Source organism: Eublepharis macularius, chromosome 2, assembly GCF_028583425.1.
Source record: "Eublepharis macularius isolate TG4126 chromosome 2, MPM_Emac_v1.0, whole genome shotgun sequence".
NCBI classification, from domain to species: domain Eukaryota; kingdom Metazoa; phylum Chordata; class Lepidosauria; order Squamata; family Eublepharidae; genus Eublepharis; species Eublepharis macularius.
The window spans coordinates 7,643,712-7,657,862 of NC_072791.1; the positions used below are offsets into that span (position 1 = coordinate 7,643,712).

The following is a 14,151-nucleotide window of genomic DNA, read 5'->3' on the forward strand; positions in this document are numbered from 1 at the left end:
TCTGCAGGATTTTCCCTGCTTGGACTTGGCAACTAGAGATGGGCACGATCTGCATTACGATCGAAAAAACCCCACCATAATGGTGTTCGTGTGATTAGGACCCGGCGGATCGTGCTCGTCCACGGCCAATGATGCAGCGGTCGGGAGGGGGCTGGATTGGGGTTGGATCGGGGTGATCATGCTCGGATTGGGAAGCCAGACACTCGGGCGCCAGCAATCTATTCCCCTGGCAACGGGAATGCCTGAGCTGTGTTTGCCCTCTTTCTGTCTCCCTGGAAACACGAATGGAAGCCCAGCTTGCCTTGATCAGCAGGGCTTCCTTCCAACCACAGAGCAGCAAAGCAGTCACCAGCTGGGAGAAGACACCCAAGGGAGGGAGGGGGAAGGGGGTGTTCTGTAGCCATTGGCACTCCAATCTCATCCCTGCAAACCCTGATAGGCAGCTCTAACGGCCAAACACAGACAGCCAAACACAAACACAGATGCCGCCGACATCACCCACCGTTCCTGTATCGCTGGGAACAGCGGGGCGCCCCTCCGCTTTTGCCTCCACGATCCACGATCCACGGATCGGAAACAGGAGATGATTGGTGTGGATCGTTAATTAGGGATTATTGCCAGCGCTGATCCACGATCAGCAGGATCATTAATTTTTTTGGATCGTGCCCATCTCTATGGCAACCCTCCCACCCAAGCTCTCTGAAGGCAGCATGAGAAATGACGTGCTTTCCCTTACAGCTTATAGCCTCTTCCAAGAATACCTCTTCCAAGAATACCTCTTCCAAGAATACCTCTTCCAAGAATACCTCTTCCTGTGCTTTGCCAGGAACTGCACTGACCACCACCACAGCAGCGCTTGTGGGCCTCTACACAATATCTTCTTCACACCAGGCAACCACCACTTGGGGCTGTGAGGCGGGGGGGGGGGCTTCCCATCTCCAGACAAAAGAGTTTCTCCAAATCCTGTTTATTGTTTTCAAAATCACCAACAATACAAATAACTTTTACAAGAATAGGTATCTATAAACAATTATTACATTCAGTATGTTTTCTAAATTATTATACATTCATACAATCATAAATGACATATATTTACAATTCATATGCAGTCATTTATCAATTATTATATCTTACTGTATTAAATATCCATTCTGTTATGTGCTACTGTATCTGAGCATCTGGATGTGTATAACTAGTAGTGGAGATATAGAGGAATTATATACTTAAAATTTACCAGACAAAAGAATTTCTAACCCATGTGGTTACTAGGTCTCTATACCCTCCTGGTGGGAGGAGGAGCTGGCACTTGTCTCAAATCCTGTGTGTTCTGTACTCCGCACACGCTCCTGGTGCTTACACGATGATGTCACTTCCGGGAAGTGATATCATCATACCGACCCCAGGCATGCTTCCACATTTTGGCCCATTTGGAGCCAAAATTAGCCCCAGCAAAGTGTGGGAGCACACCTGTGGCCAGTATGATGATATCACTTCAGGAAGTGATGTCATCGCCCCCAGCGGGAGCGTGCCCAGTGCACGCTTCCTTGGGTTGCCTGCCGGTGGCAAGTGATCTTCAGGGGGCTTGCCACCTCGCACCAATTGCCAGCGATGGGCGGTCAACGGAGCAATCTTTCAGGCAACTGGCAAGGTATTCCTAATGTCATGAGCACTCTTTGGTTCAAACATTTACCAAGGGTTATCTCTGGCAGTGTCAAAAAACAGAAGGAACATGGATTCATTTATCCTATGGGAACAAAACCTTCTGGGAGAATCTGGGAGATAAATTGTTTCAGAAGAGCAATATCCACCAATGTGTGGATCCTCCAATGCAATTCTGCATGCACCTAATGCTGGGTCAGTGGCAGGAGTCATTTTGTAGAAAAATCGCTGGAGGAACTCATTAGCACAACTCATTAGCCTATGCCACACCTCTTGCTATCACCGGAAGTGTGTCATTAGTATAACTGATTTGCATATGCCACACACCCTGACATCACCTATTCTGGCTGTTTTGGACCCAATCCTGACCATTCAGGGCCAAAATTAGGCCCAAAATGGCAAAAGGGGCTGAAAATGGCTGAAAAGGGGCCCAAAATGGTCAGTTAGGTGGGCGGGGCCACCTGACATGTGACCTTTCTGGGGAACTGCTGGAACTGTGCATTCCCCCTCGAAATGAGCCTTGGTCAGTGGTAACTTAATTGCAGAAAACAGGCCACCTAAGGAACATTCTACATTTTGGTGCAAACATTCAATGAGGAATTATCACAATTGTATACCATTAAGGATTTCTGCCTTTACCCACCTTCCTATTTTGCTATAACATGAGCTCTATGAAACTCAAAAGCTGCTAGTTACTTTTTTGTCATCAGTTTCCAGACCCGGTGTCTCTTTGCTTCCACAGTTATGGAACATTTCTGCACTGCTATAAACTATTACTACAAAAACTGGAAGGTCTGTTCGTTCCCAAGAGAGGCGGAATCGCAGCTGTGTAGCCCACTTGTTCCTATATACAAGCGCCTGGTTGGTGACTGGGTGAATGATGAAGAACCACAGGTGGGAATTTATTTATTTATTTACGTCATTTATAGTCCGCCTTTCTCACTGAGACTCAAGGCAGATTACACAATATGAGATTAGTACAATCAGTAGCAAGTACATTTCAATACAGTATTCAAGGACATTTCCATAAACAATGCCATAGGGTAAATAGATATACATTTAAAAGACATAGTATTAGCAAGAATCCAAGACAGAGTAGAAAAAAATACTGAAGCAGAACATAATCAATTCTAGGATTAACATTAGATAACATGTGGCACTGGTGGTACATAGGAGTACATATTTAAAGCAGCAGATAAAATGTAAGGCAGTATAGTGATGAAGTCTATGGTCCCTAGCTCATTAGCGAAGCATCTGAGACCCCATCCCTACAATGCAGCCCTCCCATTTGAGTAAAAAGCCTTTTTGAATAGTTCGGTTTTGCATTGTTTATGAAAAGCCAGGAGAGTAGGGGCTCTTCTGACTTCCTCAGGATACAGGATAGGGGCCACCACAGAGAAAGCCCTTGTACGGGTTGCTGCTGACTTCACCTGTGTGCAGCCTGGCACCTGCAGGAGACCCTGTCCATATGAGCGAAGCTGCCATGGAGGAACATAGGGAGGGAGGCGGTCCTGTAGGTATGCCTCTTGATTGAGAGGTTTTACTCTCTATATACAGTGTGAGAGAGCTGATTCCTGGAACTATGCGAGTAGCTTGTTTCCTAAACCTGAGCAGCACACAGTACAGACGGGGATACCATTACCTTCCCCTTTGTTCTAGTATGAGCTGGAGTTGGGGGATGAGCAATTTACACTGTCCAGAACAGGATGTAGGGGAGGGGAGAAGGGTTATTTTCAGTCCAGCTCTACCCATTCAACACCGCTGCTTCACTCAATTCTTTGCTAATTTCCTCACGTCACTGCCAAGCTGGAGTGCCTCGAACTGACCTGGCACAGCACTGATGGTGCCAAAGCCTAGAAGAGTGTGGTGGTGGAAAGTGCTATCGATTCATATCTGACTTATGGCAACCTCTGGTGGGGTTTTCAATGCAAGAGACTAATAGAAGTGGTTTGCCATTCTCTGCCTCTGGTCTTCATTGGAGGTCTCCCATCCAACTACTGACCAAGGCCGACCCTGCTTAGCTTCTGAGATCTGACGAGAGCAGGTTCACATGGGCTATCCAGGTCAGAGATAGAAGAGTGTAAGGGATAGAAATCACTGATGTACAGTTGACTCCACTCTTCATCATAGTAGTGCTGTATATGCTCCGGCAACCATTTGTGGTACAAAATTAAGCACATTTGAGAAGGAACAAATGCTCCTCCAAAGCCTCAAGCCTTTCTTTTTTAATCATTGGTTCACTAGTATTTACAAGACCTCTCTGCTAACGCTCTGGTCCCATTTACCCATTTTTGTTCCTTTGATCCTAGCTAATCAGGGATCCTATTATAAATGTGATAAGATTAGAATGCCACTTAACCAATCAGATTTTACCACTGGAAACCTTCCTGATGTCTCTCTGGATATTTTTAAGGAGTCCCTGTAATGTAATGTTTAGAATGTCAGCCTAGTACCTGGAGTCCCAGGTTCAAATCCCCCCTCTGCCATGGAAGCGGTCTGGATGACCTTGGGTCAGTCGCACACTCTCAGGCTAGCCCACCTTGCAGGATTGCTGTGAGGGTAAAATGGAGGACAGGAGAACGATGCAAACTGCTTTGGGTCCCCGCTGGAGAAAAAGGCAAAATATAAATGAAGTCAATAAATTAGTAAGTAAGCAATTCCACACAGCCATGAACTCAATTTAGAGTGAGAGGAGGACATGTTGCCCTTATTTGCAATGGGAGCTCTGGAAGGAGTGACACTGAATAGTTTTCGCTTCTGTTCACAGGTTCCTCAATAAGTTGCCAAAAGGAATATTTCATGAGGTCAATTTTTTTTTCATGAAACATTCCCACCATTTTGGCTAAGTGCTAATTATGACAACAACTGCACAACATTGGGGGTGATCAGGGGTCATTTTGTAAAAAAAGAGCTTCAGGAACTCATTAGCATAACTCATTAGCATATGTCGCGACATCACTGGAAGTAATGCCAGCAAAACACAGATTTTTAAAAATAAATGTTGCAAGTGCACACTTTACATCTGGGGAGGGGGGACGGCTGGCTGTAGGGCCTCCTCCAGAGGCTGCCGCTAGCCGTGCGGCACCTCGACTGGCCTGCAGGCCGGGAGGACGGGCTGTGCAGGCCGCAGTGGCAGCGGCTGGGCTGTAGGGCCTGCTCTGGGTGGTGCTGGGGTGCTGCTGCCGCCGCCGCAGCTGCCTACTGGGGGGAGGAAAAGGAATCACATGGGCGGGGCCACCACCCATGTGATCTCTTTTCAGAGGTTCCACCGGAATGGTGTTCCAGCGCGTTCCCCCTCATAATGAGCCCTGGGGGTGATTAACACAGATATCTTCATTGTGTAGAGCTGCGACGTGAAAAGTGATTCCATTCCGAGGCCCTCTCTCAGTGACTTGTCAGTGGACATTGCAATAATTAGCACATTTCCTGCCTTTGAGAAGAGTTTCTTCTTGGGGCTTTTTCTTATGAGGACTTAACCATTATGGGGCACCAAACGGTAGGGAGACTCTTTTCTTCTGTTTTCTCCACAGGTTCAGGAAGCATCCATGAAAGCTCTGTGGCCAATGTTAGGGGTCTTGATACGGCGTCAAGAGCAGCAAGAGGAGATAGTCAAGAATGTCCCACAGCTGCTTGCAGTGAGCAAAAGTCTGGACTCTTTCCTCGTTGCCAAAGTAAATGGCCTCCCTTATTTCTTCATTAAAGCATTGTTCTTTCCACTTATTTTCTAGATCCACAGTGTAACAAGTTCCCCAGTCCTGTTTATTCACCCCTAACTGGCTCTCAAAGTTGCTTTCCCCCTTTGGAGTTCAAAATACACACAGAAAGTGTACTTACTTTTGCAAAAAATCTTTTCACAGATTGCAATGAAACATCTCAGGTTGAAATTCTGTAGAGCCATCGGACCAATAGCAGCACCTTCCTCTGGGGCAAGGGCCATTTCCGCACATGTTGAATAATGCACTTTCAATGCGCTTTAGCAATCCTTTGGAAGTGGATTTTTTGTTCCACACACGGAAAAGCAGTTCCAAATGTTCACTAAAGAGTATTGAAAGTGGATTATCCAACGTGTGTGGAAGCAGCCAAGAAGGACTCTTTCCTTGGCACATCAGGGTTAGTTCCGCAGGCCAGAGGAAGACACTGCCATTAATGGCACAGACCTGTGGGATCTACCCCTTAATAATGGGAAGCAAAAATGCCATGATAAGGCCTGCCCCCTGCCCTGCATCCAAAGCTTCAGCTCTAGGATCTCTGCTTGTTTTGTATCATTTACAGAAAGCCAGGAGAGCGGGGGCTCCCCTCACCTCCTCAGGCAGGCCATTCCACAGGGTAGACAAACTCCATTGAAAGTGGGGGTTGCTGTTCCCTCAGTAGGGGTGGGGGATCCCCCGGTCCCAGCCTGCTCCCCCCTCCCCCATTCACCTGGCCGATGGGGGAACAGGGATGGGAACAGGTTGTCATGTCTGTGTACAGCCATGCCATGGTTGTCTGGTTGTTATATTTCTTGTGTCCCAATATGCTAAAACTATATTGCTTTATTACTAAATTGATGTGTAACTCTCTCTGATCATCTGTAACCATATTGTGGACGTTACTTCCTTGGGACCCAGAAAGGGCCTCTCCTGTTATCTTAGAGAAATATGTGAGTCTCGGCTAGCTGCGACCTTGATGTGTCTAGATGCCAGTTTTCACTCCGTTTCCCAGATGCTGGGAATTATGTATTGGATACTTAAAGCATAGTCATAACTGAATGGGTTCACACAGAACTCGTGTAGGCTTGCACGCCAAAACCTTCACTGTCATTTGAAGCACAGGAAAATCAAGTATAACATAGATTGATGGTTGTTGGGGGTTTTCCGGGCTGTATTGCCGTGGTCTTGGCATTGTAGTTCCTGACGTTTCGCCAGCAGCTGTGGCTGGCATCTTCAGAGGTGTAGCACCAAAAGACAGAGATCTCTCAGTGTCACAGTGTGGAAAAGTGTCACACTGTGACACTGAGAGATCTCTGTCTTTTGGTGCTACACCTCTGAAGATGCCAGCCACAGCTGCTGGCGAAACGTCAGGAACTACAATGCCAAGACCACGGCAATACAGCCCGGAAAACCCCCAACAACCATCGTTCTCCAGCCGTGAAAGCCTTCGACAATACATCGAACACCTCTACGGGGAGGAAACATTCCAACAGACCCGAAGATTGGAAACACTTCGGAACAAGAAAGCACATCTACTCTGTTCTTTGACCTTTCTTCTACGCTGCAGGGACACAAGAACCATTCCATCTTTTCTCACAACTAAAAGAATCTTCAAAACCACACAGGCGAACCGCATTTATGACCGTCTAGAACAGGCCCTCTTACGTGAGAGAATCCACACTACCCGCAGAGAACTTGCTGCCACAGACAAGGAGCTATTTTGCTTGCATATCAACACCAGCCATAAAATGAGACGTCAGGATTGGGACAAGGTCGATAATCTCACCTACAGGAAGATGGAACAAGTGTTTACCAACCACACATCCAGACAGAAGCAGAAGTTTAACAAACTACAGGAAAAAAGACAGACAAGCCCAATGCTCGACAATGCACGCATTGTCATCAATCTGACAGACCGTCAACTCTCACCAGAAGAAACCTCCATCTTGGCAAAGGGAGGAAACTTTGCAGTCACCCCCACCAGAATTCCTGTGGAAGACATCATTGCAAATGTAGAAGCTGCCATCCGTCATCTACCTGAAGAGGAAGCTGAGGAAATAAGAGGAGAGACAGCCAGGATTCTACGAAAGGCAAAGCTTCCCACCAGCAATATAACACGCAAGGAGAGAAATGCCATCAAGACCCTCAATGCAGATCCAGACATCATCATTCTACCAGCTGATAAAGGCAATGCTACAGTGATCATGAAAACGGAGGAATACAAAAAGAAGATTAAGGAACTCCTGGACCCCTCCACCTACAAAAAACTAAAACGAGATCCCACTTGCAAAATCACCAGGCTAACAAATGCGCTGATCAAGAATTCCTCACTACATCCCGACACGCACAGAAAACTATGCAAGACTGAAGCACAGCCACCTAGACTATATGGACTCCCCAAAATACATAAAGATTCAGTCCCACTCCGACCCATTGTGAGTGCCATTGGTTCACCGACATATGAATTAGCTAGACATCTGGCAGATCTCCTGCAGGACCACATCGGGAAAACCTCGTCTTACATCAAAGATTCAGCAGATTTCATCAACAAAATCAGTTCTCTGAAACTCAATCCACAAGACATACTTGTCAGTTTTGATGTTGTATCCCTGTTTACCAAGGTTCCAGTAAAAGACACTATTGCACTGATTAATCAGATTTTCCCAGAGGATGTAACAGCCTTATTCCAACATTGTCTGACAACCAGTTACTTCCAATGGGACAACGAATTCTATGAACAGATGGATGGGGTGGCCATGGGGAGCCCACTCAGCCCAGTTATAGCAAACTTCTACATGGAACATTTTGAAAAAACAGCTCTAGAATCAGCACCCCACAAACCCAGTGTATGGTTCCGGTTTGTGGATGATACATTCATCATTTGGAGCCATGGGGAGGAAGAATTGAGGGAGTTTTTGAATCATCTCAACAACATCCACCTGAACATACAATTCACAATGGAGAAAGAAAGTGAGGGAAAACTCTCATTCCTGGATACCTTGGTCATCCGCAAAGCAAACTTTCAGTTAGGTCACAAGGTCTACAGGAAACCAACTCACACTGATCGGTACTTACACAAAAACTCCAATCACCACCCCCGACAGAAAAGAGGCATAATGAAAACATTAGTGGATCGTGCAAGACGGATATGTGAGCCGCGCTTTCTCAATGAGGAAATTAATCATCTAAACCACGCACTTCAGGCAAATGGCTACTCCAGAAATGAAATCCGAAGAGCAATCAAACCCAGGATGAATCAAACAACCAAGGAAAAACAGTCACCTACAGGAAAAGTGTTTTTGCCATATATCAAAGGAATTACTGATCAGATGGGAAAGCTTATGGAAAAGCATAACCTTCAAGCAGTATTCAGACCCACCCGAAAAATACAACACATGCTACGATCAGCAAAAGACAGCAGAGACCCCCTCACCTCTGCAGGAGTATACCGTATACCCTGCAGCTGTGGACAAGTTTACATCGGGACCACAAAGCGTAGCATCCAGACAAGAATAAAAGAACATGAAAGACACTGCAGACTTGGACAGCCTGAAAAATCAGCAGTGGCTGAACATAGCCTAACTCAAACAGGGCACAGTATCTTATTCCAGGACACCAAAATACTGGACAACACTTCCAACTACTTTGTCAGACTGCACAGGGAAGCCATTGAAATTCACAAGCATAAGCAAAACTTCAACAGGAAAGAAGAAACCTTAAGAATGAACAGAGCATGGGCTCCAGTTCTGAAAAACACCAGGCCAACAAAACACTCCACACCCGACAATAGCCCTGCAGAGAAGATTAGCACATCAAGCACCAATCCATATGCAAAAGAACCTCCTCAGGTTACAGTGAAGCCTCCCGCCATTAGCATTCCACACCCTGGGAAACTCTTACAGAATGACTCAGCTCAACCCCACCCCTCCTGAGTAGATACAAATGACCTACTCCTTTTCCACACTGTGACACTGAGAGATCTCTGTCTTTTGGTGCTACACCTCTGAAGATGCCAGCCACAGCTGCTGGCGAAACGTCAGGAACTACAATGCCAAGACCACGGCAATACAGCCCGGAAAACCCCCAACAACCATCGTTCTCCAGCCGTGAAAGCCTTCGACAATACATATAACATAGATTGCTTGGTTTGAATTGTCACTTCTGCCAAGCTCCGTGATGGCGAACAGACCTGAACTGCATAGATCCTAATAAAGCTACTGCTGCTGGAACCAATGTGTGTTCCCTGTGGAGGGGCTGGAGGGGTCTACCTGCTGGGGACTGACACAGGTCTCCTGAGGTGCACTCCTGGCACAGCACAACATCATTCCCAGGAATGATGTCCAGGAATGATGTCCAGGAATGATTCCCAGGAATGATGTCCGGGAATGATTCCCAGGAATGATGTCATTTCGCAGGCCCTGGGAGAGCTTCCAGGCTTTGCACCGGGCTGATTCAGACCATTTAGGTGCCCAAATCAGGCCAGTATGAAGCCCAGGAGCACTTCTAGGGATTGCATGATGGCATCACTCCCGGAAGTGATGTCATCATACCACGCCGGGAGTATGTGCTCGTGAGAAGAAGCTTCAGGTAAGTGCCTCTTTTTTCTGGGAAAAGAGGTGGTGGAACACAGTGGTGTGGTGTGGGTTGCAGCACCCGGGGCAACTCCTACATGTGTCTTCCCCAACCCCCTCTCCAGTTTCCAGGTTCAGGCTGGCAAATTTAAATACTGTAGAGACTAGGTGTAAAGACACAAATGAGTCAGAGACTAGACTTTCCAGGTTGCTGCAGCGAGCTATCTCCCACTCTCACTGCTTCAGCCCCTGGCCTTGTTCAGTGGAGCAGTGGGAGCAAAACAGGGTGGGGGACAATGTTATTGCATCATGCGATGCTCTAGGAATTCCTCCAATCTCTATGATAAAAACCAGGGCTTTTAATAGTTGTACTCACTAGTAAGCACTTGGGGGGAGGGCTCTCCCATGTCCTGAGGGAGGAATTGGTAGAAATCCATACAAACTTTTATATGAGTACTGGTAGAAACCATACGGGGGTTCCTAAAGCGTCACATAATGCTATTACGTTACTTTCCCCAGTCTCCACCCTTAAATGCTTTCACCTCCAAACAGCCAATAACCATATTGGGGATTTAGAAGAGGAATGTGGCTGCTGGCATCTGGTTTCCTCCTGTGGGCCTTCAGAATGGATTTTTATGAGAAAAACCTGACATGGCTTATGAGAGGGTTTTTTTTAAACATGTTGAGTAGAACATGAGAGGAAAGCAGCTAATTATACCCTTTGGGATCATGGAGTTTGTATGACGTATAGGGCCCATGCATACAGGAGCCTACAAGGTAATGTAAGTTGAGAGAAAAAAGGGGAAGGAACTGATATGAGGAGGACATTTTAAATTGGGGGTTTTGTGGTAGGAAGTGACCTCACCGGAAGGGGAGGAATTGGAGGGATTGACCAGGATGTGATGTCACTTCTCTGCTGAACTACCTCCCCAAACTCTGCCCTCTCCAGGCACTGCCCTGAATCTCCAAGAGATTTCTAAGCTGGAGATGGCAACCCTAGAGAAAAATGACAGGATACAACCCAGTATCTGCACCCTGCTGTGTTCTCAGTCATTTTTAAATTTGTCACTTGTTGATGTATTCTTGTTGCTTATATGTGAAAATGTCATTTCCTGTTTTTAGAGGCTGAGCCTTTTTTTGGATGTCTGTGAGGAATATAAACCCCCAATGCCAAAGAAGACGTTCCAGGCTGTCTGTGACTTTGTATTCAAGCAGGTAAGACAACGAAGATCTCAACTTCCTCTGATTCAGAAGATCTTAGTGACATTTGGTCTGATTCAGATATTATGCTGGTGCAAGACTGCCTGGCAACCAGCATGAGGCGGAGATATAAGGGGGCCATGTGACAAAGGTGATGTCGCTGACGTCACTACATCACTTACAGGTACAAACCATAAGTCAAAAATAGGTAGCTCTAGGAATTGCCAGAAACTCTATGGTTACCATAGAGTTTACAAGCCGTAAATGACAATTCGTAGCTCTAGGAATCCTCAAAAACTCTACGGTTACCATAGAGTTTCTGAGGATTCCAAGAGCTACCAATTGTCGCTTACGGCTTGTACCTGGAAGTGTCATACTGGCTCAGAGGCTGGCAGTATTTTATTTATTCCTGCTGCCACTCGTAGAATGGTAGTCATCGAGGGAGGCCTGGCAATCCTACATTTGTATCAGTGTTGTCCAAAAAAAGCACACGTGTCACATGGCTGCAGCTCCTTGTGTTGTGTGGTCCTTCTAAAGGTGGGCTATTTTAACCATGCTGGCCTAGTGGATCCCTCTGAGCCAAATCTTGTCTCTGACATAAATCTGCAAATCAGTCTACCAGGGAATCTGGATCACACAGGAATGTAGCACTGTGGAAAGGGGGCATAACTCTTCCCCCTGTGCCAGTTCAAGATTGCAAATGTCCCACCCGCAGGGCTGCTTTAAATATCTGTAGGAGAAAGGAAAGGTACTCACGTGATGTCCCCCCTCCCCTGCTGATGCTTGCTGCCACCCATAGGGGAAATGGTACGGGGTGGAGAAGAGTCCCTCCCCACTCCTTAGTGAAGTTCCCTTGATCCATCCTACCCACGGAAGCTTTGTAGGGCCAAATTACACATCTGGAGTTCCCGTTACGGTAGAATTTGGCCCTCTGAAAGCATTCAGCCCCAGGCCCAGCAAATGTCAACCCAATACTCACGAGACCTTCTGAGCACTTTTAAATTCATTCCTACTTCGAAATGAAGGGCAAGTCACACAACTGTAGAATGGCCACAAATAGGGTTGCCAGCCTCCAGGTGGTGGCTGGAGATCTCCTGGAATTACAACTAATCTCCAGCCAACAGAAATCAGTTCCCCTGGAGAAAATGGTTAGGCTGTATAGCATTATACACTGCTGAGCTCATTCCCCACCTTCTCCAGGCTCCACCCTCCTAATCTCCAGGAATTTCCCAACCTGGAGCTGGCAACCCTAGCCACAAAGAACCTTGAACAGAGAAGAAAGTGGTTTGGACATTTTAATATAAAAAATCCTGAAATTCTTTCATCTGTTCTAGGTTCTCCCACTTGGTACTTCAGTCCAACAATTGAAGAAGTGGCCCAGGATCACAGACAGGTTCTTATTCCACAGCTCAAAGCCACAGATCCTAGAGATCACACTGCAGGGACAGATCCAAGGAGGACCAGGTGCGCAGGATCAGGTATTGTGCCGGCGGAGTGCTTTAGTGTGGCAGACAGCTGGGAAGATTTGGCTTTGAATCCACAACCTGAGGCCAGTCAACCACTATCCACCAAGCCTCCCTCACAGGGTTACAATGGAGGAGGAGGAGAAAATATGATCGTATGAGCATCATCCCTGTCCTAGCCATGTCAGAGAACCTAGACTCAAATGGGGATTCCAATAGAGAATGCTCATGACGAACTACATTTTCTGTTCAAGTTACTGTTGACCCCAATGAGGGATCAAATGGGTCTAAAAGTTCAAGCTATTGGTTATCACATACAAAACTCTTCACGGCCGTGGCCCGGCATACCTACGGGATGGCGTCCCTCCCTATGTTCCTCCACGGCAGCTTCACTCATCTGAACAGGGCCTCCTGCAGGTGCCAGGCTGCACATGGGCAAATTCAACAGCAGCTCGTACACAGGCTTTCTCTGTGGTGGCCCCTACCCTGTGGAACAGCCTGCCTGAGGAGGTCAGGAGAGCCCCCCCTCTCCTAGCTTTCTGCAAATGATTTTGTATTGTAGGGAGGGGCTCTCAGATGCTTCGCTAATAAGTTAGGGACCATAGACTTCACCACTATGTTGCCTTATGTACTACGGGATGTCTTAAATATGTGCTCCTATGAGCTACTTGTGCTTCATATGGTCTAATGCCAGCCCTAGAATTGCTTATTTCAGCATTTCTTCAACTCTGCATTGGATTCTTGCTAATATGTCTTTGTAAACTTGCATTCATTTATCATACGCAGGGCTCATTTCGAGGGGGAACACGCAGGAACGCAGTTCCGGCAGTTCCCCAAAGAGGTCACATGTCAGGTGGCCCCACCCACCTGACTCTCAGCCATTTTGGGCCCAATTTCGGCCCTGAATGGCCAGGATTGGGTTCAAAACAGCCAGGATAGGTGATGTTAGGGGGTGTGGCATATGCAAATCAGTTATGCTAATGACACACTGCCGGTGATGTCAAGGGGTGTGGCATAGGCTAATGAGGTATGCTAATGAGGTATGCTAATGGGGTATGCTAATGAGGTATGCTAATGAGTTCCTCCAGCTCTTTTTCTACGAAATGACCCCTAGTCGTATGGCATTGTTTATGGAAATGTCCTTGAAATTGACTGTACTAATCTCATACTGTGTAATCCGCCTTGAGTCTCAGTGAGAAAGGCGGACTATAAATGACATAAACAAACAAACAAACAAATAAATAAAAGCCCCACCCAAATCTTGGTTGTATTTTGAAAGTCTTAACTGCCACGTTCCCAAGACCATTTGCCTTACAGCCAATGGATGGAGGGTCTCACCTTATCACTGAAGCTGCTTCCCTTTGTGCTGACTAACTGTATTCATAAGTGTCATATGCTAGATGGTTGTGCCTTCAAGGGAGACATGGAGCCCCTCAACAACGTCTGAGGGCTCTGCTCGCTCGGCCTGCCTGCCTGACCGTCAGAAATTGGGGATCTCTCCGTGTTCCCCTCAGCCTCCCCTGCTGGTTTCCTTTACTTACTTTACTTTATTTGGTACTTAGCCCTCCC

General features: G+C 46.7%; 1 protein-coding gene across 1 annotated transcript in view; it reads left to right on the forward strand.

Moving 5' to 3' along the window:
• The first annotated feature begins 5,222 nt into the window (after nt 1–5,222).
• Nucleotides 5,223–14,151, forward strand: part of LOC129324587 (maestro heat-like repeat-containing protein family member 2B) — a 90,475-nt gene continuing 81,546 nt past the window's right edge. Inside the window, exons 1-3 of the mRNA XM_054971913.1 lie at nt 5,223–5,330; nt 11,042–11,134; nt 12,454–12,597. Of these exons, the coding sequence (XP_054827888.1) occupies nt 5,223–5,330; nt 11,042–11,134; nt 12,454–12,597 (345 nt within the window). The remainder of the gene's footprint in view (nt 5,331–11,041; nt 11,135–12,453; nt 12,598–14,151) is intronic.